General features: G+C 44.0%; 1 protein-coding gene across 1 annotated transcript in view; it reads right to left on the reverse strand.

Annotated features, from left to right (window-relative positions):
- The window catches only part of LOC116990657 (ATP-dependent RNA helicase DDX19B-like), a 41,911-nt gene extending 29,238 nt beyond the window's left edge, over positions 1-12,673 (reverse strand). The window contains exons 1-3 of the mRNA XM_033048574.1: positions 12,526-12,673; positions 4,472-4,523; positions 1,855-1,953 (exon numbers count right to left, since the gene is read on the reverse strand). Of these exons, the coding sequence (XP_032904465.1) occupies positions 1,855-1,953; positions 4,472-4,523; positions 12,526-12,582 (208 nt within the window). The 5' untranslated portion in view covers positions 12,583-12,673. The remainder of the gene's footprint in view (positions 1-1,854; positions 1,954-4,471; positions 4,524-12,525) is intronic.
- Positions 12,674-15,303: the final 2,630 nt, after the last annotated feature.

The following is a 15,303-nucleotide window of genomic DNA, read 5'->3' on the forward strand; positions in this document are numbered from 1 at the left end:
ACTTACTGCAAATGGTGGCTTGGGAGCTTTGACTTGAAGTTGAAAGGCACTACTTACTGCAAATGATGGCTTGGGTGTGGCTTGAAGTTGAAAGGCACTACTTACTGCAGATGGTGGCTTGGTTGCTTTGGCTTGAAGTTGAAAGGCACTACTTACTGCAAATGGTGGCTTGGTTGCTTTGGCTTGAAGTTGAAAGACACTACTTACTGCAAATTGTAGCTTGGGTGCTTTGGCATTAAGTTGAAAGGCACTGCAAATGGTGGCATGAAGTTGACAGGCACTGTTTACTGCAAATGGTGGCTTAGGTGCATTGGCTTGAAGTTGAAAGGCACTATTTACTGCTAATGGTAGCAGGAAGTTGAAAGGCACTATTACTGCAAATGGTGGCTTGGTTGCTTTGGCTTGAAGTTGAAAGGCACTACTTACTGCAAATGGTGGCTTGGGAGCTTTGTCTTGAAGTTGAAAGGCACCTCTTACTGCTAATGGTGGCTTGGGTGTGGTTTGAAGTTGAAAGCCACTACTTACTGCAAATGGTGGCTTGGGAGCATTGGCTTGAAGTTGAAAGGCACCACTTACTGCAAATGGTGGCATGAAGTTGAAATGCACTGCTTACTGCAAATGGTGGCTTGGGTGCTTTGGCTTGAAGTTAAAAGGCACTACTGTAAATGCACTTACTTCCTGTTTGCACTGTATATTGATTTTAGATAAAACGCTACCACTTACGGCTGTGATTTTTGGCCATCTTACTCAGTCCCCCTCCGCTGAGCAGGTGCAGAGAATTCTTCCCATCAATTAAAAATAAAAGTGTTATTAGTTTTTTTTTGAATGTTGAGAATCTCTCTCCTGTCAATCACTCCATGAAAGCCACACCTTTTCCGGTGGGTGGGGGGGGGGTTATAAAATGTGGGTATGGCTCAGTCTCTGCAAGATGGAGGAGGGAGAGGTCACGACTCGCTGTCTTTAGTGGCTTTGCACCCTACTTCAAATGGTATGAAACTGCACTTGAATTTGGTGGCCTTGCACCCTGCTAGAAGTGGTAAGAAACTGCACTTGAATTTGGTGGCCTTATACCCTGCTTGAAAGAATTTCAAGGATTAGCCGTGAGTCAACTACCAGCCCACCAGCCGTGAGTGAGTGAGTTGCCAGCACAACAGGCTTGATTGACTGAGATGCCAGCCCAATAATCCATTTGGCGCACAATTTGCATACTAGCCCTCTGGAAACCAGTCCCTTCAGCCCACAACACCCATACTGGCGCTCCAGAAAGCCCCCCCCCCCCCCAACTGGCCACCAATATTAGAATTGGTGGAGAGGTGGAATATTGCATTGGATGACCAGCCCTCCTGTGTGATGCTGGGACCCAACGGGTCCCAATTAGTCTAGTTCAGTAATAGATATGTAGTGGCACAGTTGGTGGAGCTGCTGCCTCACAGCACTAGAGACCCAGGTTTGATGCTGACCTCGGATGCTGCCTGTGTGATGTTTGCATGTTCATCCTGTGAATGTGCAAATGTTTTCTGGGTGCTCCGATTTCCTCACATATCCCAAGGATGTGTGGGTTTGTTGGTTACTTACCCAGTGTTTGTCGGTAAATTGTCTCTGGTGTGTAAGGAGTAGATGCAAAAATGGGATTACAGAGAACTGGTGTGAATGGGTGACCGGCGGTCAGTGTAGACTCACTGAACCAAAGAGCCTGTCTCCATGCCATATATTTCAATCAAAATTGTTGCCAGAGTGTCTCAACGATGACCCAGATAAATCGTGAACACAACTCCCCTTCTCTCTTTGCTTGTCTCTCACAACTTGTGGATTAAACACGTATGTAATACTTTCCATGGTTTAAGTTAAAAATACCTCTGTCATCTTCTTCCGGCTTGACGTCTGCATTATCACCACTTTTGTCTGGTTTATTGGTTTTCTCCACTTTATCTGAAGGCTCTTGTTTTACATTTGCTGAAAGAGAATTATACATTAAAATTAAGGCAAAAACTTCATAGCTAACTAAAGTAATTCATTCATTACCATTGCTCCACAATGATTCTGACAACGTTATACCAGAGCAGATTCCCAATGCAGTGATCATCAAACACGCATTTCTGGTTTTTCCAATTACAGGAAGGGTGTGGAGGCTTTGGAGAGGGTGAGAAGATGTTTAGCAGAAGCTGCCTGGACATGAGCATTTTACTTAGAAGGAAGAGTTGGACAAACTTTCGTTGTTTTCTGAGATTGAGGGGAAACGTGATAATTATGAGGTGTATAGATAAGGTGGTCAGTCACAGTCTTTTTGTCCAGGGTGGAAATGTCAAAGCCTAGAGGGCATAACTGTAAGGTCAGAGAGGGAAAGGAGACGTATGGGGCAATATTTGTACACCGAGTGATAGGTGTTTGGAACACGCTGCCAGGTGTGGTGGTGGATGCAGATACTATAGTGGCAGTTAAGAGGCTTTAGATAGTCATGTGGATATGCAGGTAATGGAGGGATATGGACCATGAGCAGGCAAAGAGATGAGTTTTTCTTGACATTTTGTTCAGCGGGGACTCTATGGGCTGAAGGTCCTGTTGCTCTGCTGTACTGAAATGTGCCGTTCTGTTACTGTTCTAATGACAAGAGAGTGATGAGGCTTTTATATTATTTATAATTGTGAGGTAATTATTTTATATTATTAGGTAATTTGATTAATATCCATAATAAAAGGAAAAGTAAACAATAAAAACTCAGCATGCTTGTTGGCATATAAGGATGCCAGAGGCTCCAGGTATCCCTGATTCTCAAACAGAGGAGGCTCATGATATCAGATTGATAGACAATGGGGAAGTATATATTTTATCAAATGATGCTTTTTATTAAAAAAGAGTTGAGAAACACTGCATTGGAGGTTTGCTATTCGACAACTATAATGCGCTACACTAAACTATAATACGCTACGCTATCGCAGAAAATTGCGATGTACATGTAATTTAAAATTTTGCTGGCAACCTTTTTTGTTTAAAAAGCATGAGCTATGTATGAGAAATTCGTAATTACAGGTTAAACTGGATTTTCTTTGTAGTATATCCATGTTGCATATCAAGCATTCAACCTATTTATAACTCTTCCCTCTATTTTCACCGAGTTCCACGTTTCGTACATTGCCTCAAGTCTCATTTGGACCTCACGCCCAAGTGTGATCACTTCATGTCCCATCCTTTATCTCAATTTTCTCCGCAGTTCTAAAGGGCCTGTCCCACTTAGGCGATTTATTTCAGCCTAAGTCACAGTCGTAGCAGGTCGCCGAAAAAGTGGCGACTACACCCCCCCTACGACAAGCTAGCAACCAGTCGACGTCAAGTTACGGCAAGCTACCGACAACCGGCGACCCAATCGTCGCAACTTAGGATGTCAACCTACGACAACCGACGTCCACCTGCGACAAGCTACGACAAGCAACGACCTGTCGGCGACAGCCGAAGACAACTCAGTCACCGGTACCTGTTGCCAGTTGACGTAGGTAGTCGCCAATGGATACTCACCAAAGGCAGCACCCGGCGACAACCAACGTCACCTGGTGACAACCTGCGTCATCCTGGTGACGACAGGAGAAGACAAGCTACGTCAAGCCCACAGTCGCCGAAAAGTGTTGAACATTCAAAACCAACGGCGACCAGAAAAACATTATGACTCTTTAGGTGACTACTCACAACCATCCAGGCGTCATCCCGCGACCACGCGAAAACAGCCTAGTCGCCAAAAAAAAAAAATCGCCTAAGTGGGACAGGGACTTAAATCTCTCCTTTCAGCTACAGCCGCTGCCTAATTCTGTTCCTTGCGCAGCCTTTCCTTCACCTCTCTTCCTGGTGAATCTGGTTCTCTAACTGCATCACTCCATTCCGAACGCTGTCAACTCTCATCCGTAAATCATTCTTCCCAATGTACACAAGTATCATATAAATGTAATGAGCAAAAAATTGAAAATTAAAAAATAAAAAAAATGGTGAGAATTTGAAAAAAACAGAAAACGTTGGGAATACTCAGAAGGACAGACAGCATCTGTGGAAAGATAAACAGCCAGTGTTTCAGTTCTGATGCAGGATGACAGACCCGAAATGTTCATTTGCTTCTCTTCGCATAGATGCTACCTGACCTTTGTGTCGTCTTTCATCATGACGGTTCAATTATATTAAGCATCTCTAAATGATTAGTTATTTTTTCCTTGATTGTAAATTGTAAACCTGCATCTGCAGTCTGTTGTGTCTGTAGTTAACCATGCTTGCATTGGAAAAGTTGGCTGTGATAAACTTTGGTGAAATATAAACTCGTTAAATTATTTCCATTCTTCAAATGTTGAAACAAAAACAAAAAACCAATGCTAAAATGATTGTAATAATTAGAATTGTACGGGACTTGACAATATTTAGAATGTTTTGGATCAGCACCTTCCTGCTGGCTCTGAGTGCCCACAATATATTAAAAGAGCCAAGGATAGCTTCTTACCTTCCTTCGGTTCAGCACTCGAAGTTTCCTCTTTCAGTTTTAGGTTGCCCAGCTGCAATAAAAGAAAGCATGTTGCTTAGTAAAGAGGAGAGCGAGCATTCTGGAGGTATAATGACACCTATTTGGGAAAAAGAAAGACTATCATGATCAGTCTTCAAACTTTTCGACGAGATACAGCGCGGAAACAGGACCTTCGGCCCACCGAGGCCATGCCCACCAATGAACACCCCATACACCAACGCTATCCTACACACTAGGGACAATTTACAATTTTATCAAAGCCAATTCACCTACAAACCTGTACGTCTTTGGAGTGTGGGAGGAAACCGGAGCACCTGGAGGAAACCCACGCGGTCACAGGGAGAATGTACAAACTCAGCATAGGCCGCATCTGCAGTCAGGATCAAAAGCATGTTCCTGGTGCTGCAAGGCAGCAACTCTACCACTGCGCCACTGTGTCGCACCAACCTTTGGCAACACCCGTTTTCAATCCATTCATGGCCATATGTTGAAACTACCACCACAGAATATACACCTTTTGATCTGTAGAACCCTCCATATCATCATGTTTCTGATTAGGTCTTTAATATCTCCACCCTTACTTTCTCTACTGAATGTGCTTCTATCAAGCCGGTTGGGCTGTTGGTTGCACAGTTGGAAATAGAAATATTGATAGGTTTATGGAGGAATCAAAGGAAGATTTTGTGGGGGGGGGAAATCTGAAAGTAATATTGGGACAAAGGAGATTTTACAATTTTATTTATTCAATGAAAAAGGCATTAACTTTATCTTGTAAAAAGAATCATGTCAAAATAGCAGCCGACACATGAATAGCAAGTCAAAAATTGAGGCAAAATTGTTAAATTACTATTTCACCAAGTCAGAATCCCACACAAATAATGAACCTTAAGCTTGTGAACCTGAACATAAGATGAGGAATTTGAATTTAGTTAATTGTAGAATTGATTTTTTTTTTAAACAGCATGGAAACAAGCTCTTTGACCCAATGAATAAATAGTGATCGTCAATCACCCATTTACAATAATCCTCCTCTAATCTAATCCAATTTTATTCTCTCCATATTGTTATCATGTAATATACTGTTCACAACAGTGATGGGGAGCTCAAAACTATCCATTTGCTACAAGAGTCTGGTGTACTAAAGCCATATACAGTGCCCTCCATAATGTGGAGTAGACACAAATAAATAAATGACGGTCTTTGTCCCAAACATTGTGGAGGGTACTGTCTGCAATAAATTCTGCCATCCATTGCCACCTTGCCCTGTGAGCAACCCCAGATTAATCACCCCTCAAATGCCACTTGGTTCCATTAGCAATGGATCTTGTAAACTATACTAGTTCCACCAAGACAATCTTTACTTTAAAATATCCGGTCAAACTAATCTCATAGTAAATGTAAAACAGCTTAATATGTATAATAGGTTTTTATAGGTTTTGAATGAATATTTATTTGAATGTATTTCATAGCTTTTGAAATATGGCTAAAGTGTAATTAATTATGCATCTAGGAAAATATGGTAGCCAATATGTTCGTAAACAATAGACAATAGATGCAGGGGTAGGCCATTCGGCCCTTCGAGCCAGCACCGCCATTCAATGTGATCATGGCTGATCATCCCCAATCAGTACCCAGACATAAGGAACTGCAGATGCTGGAGTCTTGCATGGAATAAAAAGTGTTGGGGTAACTCAGCAGGTCAGGCAGCATCTCTGGAGGTTATGGATACACGTTTTAGGTTGGGACCCTCCTTCAGACTGATTCCACAAAGTGCTGGAGTAACTCAGTGTCAGACAGCATCTCTGGAGGACCCCTCTTCAGCCTCAAGAAGGGGCCCGACCCGAAACGTTGCCTGTATGTCCTCCAGAGATGCTGTCTGACCCGCCGAGTTACCCCAGCACTTTGCATTCCATGCAAGGCTCCAGCATCTGCAGTTCCTTATGTCTCCAAATCTGACGAAGTCTGAGGAAGTGCCTCTAAGTCTGAAAAAGTGTCGCCTTCATTTTGTTTTTTAATTTATTGAATTTTTGTTCAAAGATTCAGTCTGATGAAGGGTCCCGACCCGAAATGTCACCTATCCATTTTCTCCAAATGTTGCCCGATCCGCTGAGTTACTCCAACATTTTGTATCTTTGGTATAAACCAGCACCTGCAGTTCCTTTTTAGCACTGCAGCACAAGAGCTTCTGAACCTTCCAACCAATTTAGTCTCCCACAGTCCTATTCAACCGCATCACCATGTCTTGTGGCATATTATCCACTCGCACTAACTACAAAGCGAATGAACCCGTTTAGCAAACCACACTACCTGGTCATCACTGTTTGGAGACAGGTTTTCCAAGAAGTAACTCCCGCACAAGCGTGGACTTTATTACTTCATTAAACACACATCATAACATCTCCACCCCTTTTCCAAAGAGAAAAAAACTTACAGATGCACAATGTATGCTCGCTGGGCATATACCTGTCCAAGTGAGAAAAGAACACTTTTTTTTTTAGTAAAAGTTCCTTTCCTTCTCATCTTATTTTCGTAAACTTGGTTATCATACTTGCAACCTCATACAGATATAACAATTGAGAATGATAAAATCAATGTGTCACATAGTCTCTGAGATACTTTGACGGTCCCACAGCTCGACCCGAGCAAGTTTTCATTGTTTCGTTCATGTCAATGTCATTCCTTATTCCCCGTTCTTAAATAATGTCATGGAATCTTTCAGTTACATCGGAAAGCACAGGGTAAATCCTTCAACTAAGATTATATAAATGACAATCTGGCCACCTTTAGCCAATTTCCCATAAAACGTTTTCTATTCACGCCTGTCCAAATGTCTGTTAAATGTTGTCATAGGACCTGGTTCAACTACCTCCTCTTGCAGCTCGCTCTATATACCCACTACTCTCTGTGCAAAATAAATGTCCATCAGGTACCTATTAAATCTCTGAACTGCAACAGACTATCATTATTATTGCACTATATTTGTTATTTATTGAGTATATGTGCATGTGGATACATACACTGAACTCTTTTTCTTCTCCCGTTATGTACTATGTTTACATATTCTCTCCTTTCATTGTCCTATCTGGGACATCTATATTACTAAAAGTCTGATCTTGACCGCTTCTGGCCCACTGTGCTGCGACTTCCGAGAGAACGCCGCTACCTACGGCCGTCATTTTTGGCTACCTCGATCGGAGCCCACGTCTGCCTTCCTGGACCAGAGTATTTTTCCCATCGATGAAAAATCAGAGAGAAATTAATGTTTTTTAAAAAATTCACCAGTCTCTCTGCTGGAGGGAGGGGGAGGGACTATAAAACCAGGAAGTGGTGTGCCTCAATCAGTCTCTGCAAGATGGAGGTCACTCTGAGCTCTGAATAACACTGAACAAATGTCTACCCAACAGTGAGTACCCTTAATGTGGTTTGAAAATGAAAATATCGTTAGTTTGAAGTAAAAAAGCACTGCCAGCAAATGGTTGTTTGGGGGGTTTGGGTTGAAGTGAAAAGGCACTCTCTCTCTCCCCTCCTCTCTCTCTTTCTCTCTCCCCCCCCCCCCCCCGTCTCTCTCCCTTTCTCTCTCTCTCTCCCCCCCTCTCCCCATCCCCCTCCTCTCCCCATCCCCCTCCTCTCCCCCTCCCCCCCTCTCCCCTCTTTTTCTCCCCCTCCTCACCTCCCCTAAACCCCCCTTCCCTCCCCCTCCCTACTCCCCACCTCTCCCCCTCCCCCACCCCCCTCTCAGCACACTCCCCCTCCCCCTCCCCCTACCCCCCCCTCCCTCCCCACCTCTCCCCCCCCCTGTCTCTCCCCCTCTCCCCCACCTTTCCCCCCTCACCCACCCTCCCTCTTCTCCACCCACCTCTCCCTCTTGCCCCTCTCTCTGTGTCTCTGTCTCTCTCTCTGTCTCTGCCCCTTCTCTCTCTGCCCTCACTCTCTCCCCCCGCCCGCCCCCGCCCCCCCCCCCCCTTCTCTAGATGTGACTGCAAGTTGGGGGCTATGCGTCAGTAGATAGGGTGGTTATGGGGTAAAAGGAGCAAATTAATAATATTAATATAATATCAAGGGGGGTAATTAGCGTGAGTGCGGGGGGGGGGGGGATAGTTAGTGTGTGTGACGCTGCATGCCGCCCCCCCCCCCCCCACAACCGCACGTTGGGGGAACAGACCCAACGGGTCTGCACTTGGTCTAGTATAACAATAAAACACGCTTGACTCTTGAAACCCGTGTTTTCTGATGCTCGATTCCCCGATTCCCCGATCCTGGGTGAAGGATTCTATAAGATTACCACTCAGCCACCTGTGTTCCAAGTCCTAGCCTGCCCAAACTCTCCCAAAACCCAGGCCCTCAAGCCCTGGCAACATCTTTGTAAATCTGCTCTGCACTCTTTCCTGTTTAATGACATCCTTCTGCAGGGTGAACAAAACCAAAGACAATACTCCAAATATGGCTTCACAAATGTCTTGTACAGTTGTAACATGACGTGCCAATTTCTATATTCAATATTGTGACTAATGAAGGCCAATGTATCCAAAGCTTTCTTAAAGGGGCTGTACAACTGCGGCGACCTAATTTGCGAGTTGCCCTCGACTCAAACTCGCAGCATGGTCGACACGTGCGAGGTCCTATGAGATCACTGGAACTCTCCTTCATGCTTGAGGGAAGTTCCCGCATACTCACGGTCTCAGCTAGGTCGATCCAGCTCGAGGTTTTTCAGGCGATTGCCCTCGAGCTTGAAAGTCGAAGACACTATTCTGAACTTGCGGATTAGGTCGCCGCAGTGGGACAGCCCTTAACCATCCTATCCACCTGTGACTCAATTTTCAGGGAACTATGTGCTTGCACTCCTATATGTACTTACACTCTACTCTACAACACTCCCCAGGGTCCTGGCATATATTGTGAAGGTCTTCCCTGATTTGACTTCCCAAAGTGCACAGAAGGTGATGGGTATATGAAATGAGATGCCAGAGGAGGGAGTTGAGGCAGGTACTATAACAATATTTAATAAACATTTGGGCAAGTATATGAATAGGAAAGGTTTAGGGGGATATGAGCCCAAGGCAGGCATGTGGGCGAGTGCAGATGGGGCACGTTAGTTGGCATGCGCAAGTTGGGCCACAGGGCCTATTTCCATGACGTATAACTCTATGACCTCATACGTATCGGCATTAAACTCCATGAGATGACCAAGATCCTACTGTGATTTTTGATAAGCATCTTCGCTATCTAAAATTTAGTGTCATCAACGCTCTACGTGTCGAAGGGGAACATTAGAGTAGAGGCAAATGCTGGAGTAACTCAGCGGGTTAGACAGCATCTCCAGTGAGAAGGAATGGGTAGGTATGTTGCAAAGCCTACCTGAAGCGTCTTTGAAGATCTGCTGCTGAGGGTGTGCGCGATTTTGGCGCCGTTTAGAGGGGGCGGGTTTAAAACGCGATTTTCTCTAGGCTGTTCAAATCGAAGATGTTCAGCCTAGTTAATTATTAACGAAAAATCGCTGGAAGACCCCGTCGCAAAAGCTATTATTAGGTTTAAAGGCCTCGTATAATAGTTATAGTAGTTTAAAAATCAATCTCTAAACCCGCGACCGCCAGCAACCGCAGAGTCTCATAAAGCAAATAGCAGAAGTTAGGTTGTATATTTTTACATTAAAAAGGGCTTCTAAAGATCCCTTTATACAAAATTTAATATTGCGAGTAGCTCAATTTGGGCCCATTATATCGCGCAGTATTTTTCTGGGCATTTGGGGCACAAATCTACCGCAATGTGAACGTTCTAAACCAGCGCGTTCCACAGGGACCCACTGGAAAGCTGATTTAAATGGGCATTTATTTACAGCAATTGAACACTGAATTCCTTCCATTTGGTCTATAAATTAATGTAAATGAGATTTAAAAATCATGTTTTATTGTGAATTATTTGTGAATATTATTTGGACATTTAGGCTATTTAAAAATGTTAATAATTTATTAAGAAATGGATAGATGTTTAGATCTAGTAATTGAAGTCTGAAATTAGCTACAATTAGGTAACTAACTAATTATATGCTTTAATTTCAGATCATCCAAGTAAGATTATTTTATATTTGTTTCAGAATGCTTCAATCTATGATAACTGAAAATTTCATTCAGTTCTCTTAATTTTTAAGAAAGTTATGGGCTTTTGACTGTTCACGATCACAACTTTTTTGTTATGTCCATAGAAAATCAATAGGGAACAAGATGCTCATTTCCGAGTATGAAAATGGCCATAACTTTTTAAATACTTGAGATATGAAAGTGAATTAGGTGTCAAATTAAACTTATTTTTATGCTTTATCTGATGGGATAAATTACAGACTTGATTTTTAAAATCTCAAAATTTTGTAACATTGCTAGAATGGGTGACATTTCGGGACCCGAAACGTCACCCATTCCTGCTCTCCAGAGATGCTGCCGGTTCCCCCCCCCCCCGAGTTACTCCAGCATTTTGTGTCTACCTTCGATTTAAACCAGCATCTGCAGTTCTTTCCTACACTTTAGAGTAGAGGCTACAGGATGGACTTGAAAACACTGCACAATTCACCTGCTCCAGTGTAATAAATAGCATGCTTGTTTCTTTCTGCTCACCAACTAACTGCATGTGAGGCAAGACATCATGAGGGAATACAATGCCCTTAGCACAGAAAATGACACTGCCGGGTAAGGATTGCTGCACGTAGATACGATGAATGCACAGTCTTTTTCCCCACGAAAGGGGAATCAAGATCTGGAGGGCATAAGGTGACAGGGGAAAGATTTAACAAGAACCTGAGGGGTAACTATTTCACTCAGAGAGTGGCGAGTACATGGAATGAGCTGCCAGAGGAGGAAGTTGATGCAAGTACAACAGTATTTAAAAAATATCTGGATAGGTACATGGATAGGAGAGATTTATAGGGATATGGGCCAAACACAGGCAAATGGAACTAGCTTATAAGGGCATGAATGAGTTGATCCAAAGGGCTTATTTTCATGCTGTATTACTATATGACTGATGGTATATGAGGCTCGAAATCCACGTTAGCCAATGCAGGAAATGAGCAAATATATCAGGAGAGACTTAACTTATAGAATTGATTAGCAAAACTACAGATGCTAGATATTTGAAACAAAACCAAAAAATGTTGGACACACTCAGCATCTGTGGAATGGAAAACAGAGCTTATTTTTTGAAAGGGTTAGCTGAAACATTGACTTGATTTCTCATTCCACAGATACAGCCTGACCAACTGTGTGTTTCCAATATTTTCTATTTCTATTTTCAGAACCAATTCCTGGGAATGAAAAGGAACTTTTAAAATTGTGTCTGAGTAAGAATCCAGATCCCACCTCAGCAATGCAGGAAACTGTATTTGGGTCAGAAACTGGAAATAAAACCAGGCCATGTTGTGAACTTGTTCCTTCGGGTTTGGGGACAGGCGGAGGCAACATCCTCACCACACCTCCACTTGCCTGTCCCTACTCCTCTCCTGTTCCCTTCCCTCACACTCCTCCTCTACCTGCTTATCAGATTTATCCAAGTGCTTATGGAAAGTGATACTTGTACTGAACTGTATGCAAAAATGATTTTCACTGTACCTCAGTACATGTGACAAATAAAGTACCATTGAATAACACTCCCGCACTCTCTTCTCCACCTTCTTTTCTTGAACCCTTTCCCCTTCCACTCAAATCTGCCATTCCCTCCACCCTTCCCTGACCCCCTGCTTTTCCCACACCCCTTTCCCACGACTTCTTTCCCATCTCTCCCCTCTACCCCATCTCTCCCCTCTACCCCTTCCCTCCACTTCTCCCCCCCACCCATCTCCCTCCTATATCTCCATGCATTCTCTCCCCGCCATTCCATGAACCAGCGCCTCTGCCCTGCCCTCTCTCTCTCCCACTGTGCCACCACCGGGCCCTCGGCCTCTCCGCCGTCTCTCTCAGCCCCAGTGCGGGAGCCTCCCTCCCTCCCTCCCTGGCCAGGCCGGGTCGCCATCCTCGGGCCCGCCGCCGCCCGGGCCGGGCCGCACTCACCGACTCTGCCGTCGACTCCTGCAGGTCCACTGCCCGCGCCCACGACTCGGCCGCCATGACTCGTGAAGCGGAGACGGGAAAGGCGGGCGGGGGGGAAGCGAAACGGGGACGGACACGGCCTGGGCGCAGGCAACGGCCCCCGTCCTCCCTCCGGCAGCGCCGTGCTGCCGCTGCAGCCCTGAACTTTGGTTCCTTGTACCTTCCGAAGAGTCCACTGGAAGTTGGACAATTTTATACCTGACAATTTTTACATTTATCAAACGAATGAACCTACAAACCTGCACGTCTTTCGAATGTGGGAGGAAACCGAGGATATCAGAGAAAATCCACGCAGGTCACGGGGAGAACGTAGAAACTCCGTATAGACAGCACCCGTAGTCGGGATCGAACCCGGGTCTCCGGCGCTGCATTTTGCTGTAAAGCAGCAACTCTACCGTCCCGGGGCTCATACTTAACCCAATACAACAGGGAACCGTGAGCTGCTCTGTGTCTGTCTGAAATAGATCAGTGAAGCTGGAAGTCTTTGGACTGTCCTAGTAGCTGATAGATGAGGAGATCCCCTCCAGACACTGTCAAACAGCAGAAAAAAATAGATCCTTCGGCCCAATACATCCATACCAACCCAGGTGCTTATCTAATCCAATTTTCCTGCATTTGGCCCATTTCTTCTTCTTTCCTATCCATGTATCTGTTCAGAAGATTGTCAAACGCTGTGATTATTCCTTCCTCTGGCAGCTCGTTCCACATACGAACCACCCTATATTTTGTTTTGGTATTATTATGTGTACCTTGGTATGCTCCTGTATCTTCTTCCCGATGGTAGAAGCAAAATGAGAGCATTGCCAGGGTGGTTTGGGTCTTCGATGATATTGGCCGCCTTTTTGTGGCAGTGTCTCTTACAGTTCCCCTCGATGACGGGGCGTTCAGTACCTGTGATAGACCAGGCAGTGTTTACCACCCTCTGTAATCTCTTGTTCCTGGACATTCGTGTTGCTGAACCAGACCATGATGTAACCAGCCATTTATGTTCTTTATTGTGCACTATAAGTTCAATAATATATTCCTCTTTCTCATATTCTTCAAAACCTCAAAAAATGCAGTCAGATTTGTGAAGTAGTATTACCATGCGTATAACCACAATGACACCCCCTTTTCCAAATCATCATAAATTATTTTCTCTCTTTTCTACATCAACCCCGCTTAATGGAATCTTTCCTATTCATGTCAAAGGGCTACAGGAAGATAGAAACATAGAAAATAGGTGCAGGAGTAGGCCATTCGGCCCTTCGAGCCTGCACCGCCATTCAATTTGATCATGGCTGATCATCCAACTCAGTATCCCATCCCTGCCTTCTCTCCATACCCCCTGATCCCTTTAGCCACAAGGGCCACATCTAACTCCCTCTTAAATATAGTCAATGAACTGGCCTCAACTACCTTCTGTGGCAGAGAATTCCACAGATTCACCACTCTCTGTGTAAAAAATGATTTTCTCATCTCGGTCCTAAAAGACTTCCCTCTTATCCTTAAACTGTGACCCCTAGTTCTGGACTTCCCCAACATCGGGAATAATATTCCTGCATCTAGCCTGTCCAACCCCTTAAGAATTTTGTAAGTTTCTATAAGATCCCCCCTCAATCTTCTAAATTGTAGCGTGTACAAGCCGAGTCTATCCAGTCTTTCTTCATATGAAAGTCCTGCCATCCCAGGAATCAGTCTGGTGAACCTTCTCTGTACTCCCTCTATGGCAAGAATGTCTTTCCTCAGATTAGGAGACCAAAACTGTACGCAATACTCCAGGTGTGGTCTCACCAAGAGAAAGAATACTTCAAGGAAGTTGTCAAAGCTTCCTTGAAAAGAAGCAGGAGCAAAGGAGGTTACAAATAGTGATAGACGCTGCCCAGTCCATCACAGGTACTGACCTCCCCACCATCAAAGGGATCTGTAGGAGGCACAGCTTCAAAAAGGCAGTCAATATCTTCAAAGACCCAAACCACCCTCGCCATCGGTAAGAAGGTACAAGAGCCTGAATATCATATCCTCCAAGTTCAAAAACAGTTTCTCCCCAGCAACAACCAGGCTTTTGAACAACACTGCACAAACCTGACCTCAGCAACTATGATCTTTAATGGACTGTGTCTTTAGTTGCATTACAGACTTTGGCAGCACTATTATGGTTATCTTGGATTACTGTGTAATTTTTGGATTATTGATTATTTTATATTTATCAGTGTTACTGCAATAATAGGCATGTAAAACTGCAGCAAGTAAGAATTGTATTGTTCCAATGCCAGTATGACAATTAAGCGCCCTTGACTCATGTGTGCAATATTTTCATGGATCGATCATCATAGAGTGTGGAAACAGGCCCTTTGACCCAACTTGGTCACGCTGACCATTATGCCCAATCTACACTAGTCCCACTTGCCTGCATTTGGCTACATATCCCTCTAAACCTATCCTATACATGTACCTGCCCAGATGATTTTTAAACATTGTGATAGTATCAGTCTCAACTATCTCCTCCGGAGGTTTGTTCCATATACTTATCACCCTTTGTGTAAAAAAAAAAGCCCATCAGGTTCTTATTAAATCTTTTCCCCCCCCTCACCTTTTTTTTATTTTATTTTTTTAGATGTTTTTATTAAGGACAGTGCATATTTATAAACATTTGCATGCAATACGCAAGATTATAGCTATAGGCTAATTTCCATCTGTAGTCCCTCTGGTAAACCAGGTTAACACATCACAACACATTCAATCCATAAGAAAAGAATC

Source organism: Amblyraja radiata, chromosome 31, assembly GCF_010909765.2.
Source record: "Amblyraja radiata isolate CabotCenter1 chromosome 31, sAmbRad1.1.pri, whole genome shotgun sequence".
Classification (NCBI taxonomy): Eukaryota; Metazoa; Chordata; class Chondrichthyes; order Rajiformes; family Rajidae; genus Amblyraja; species Amblyraja radiata.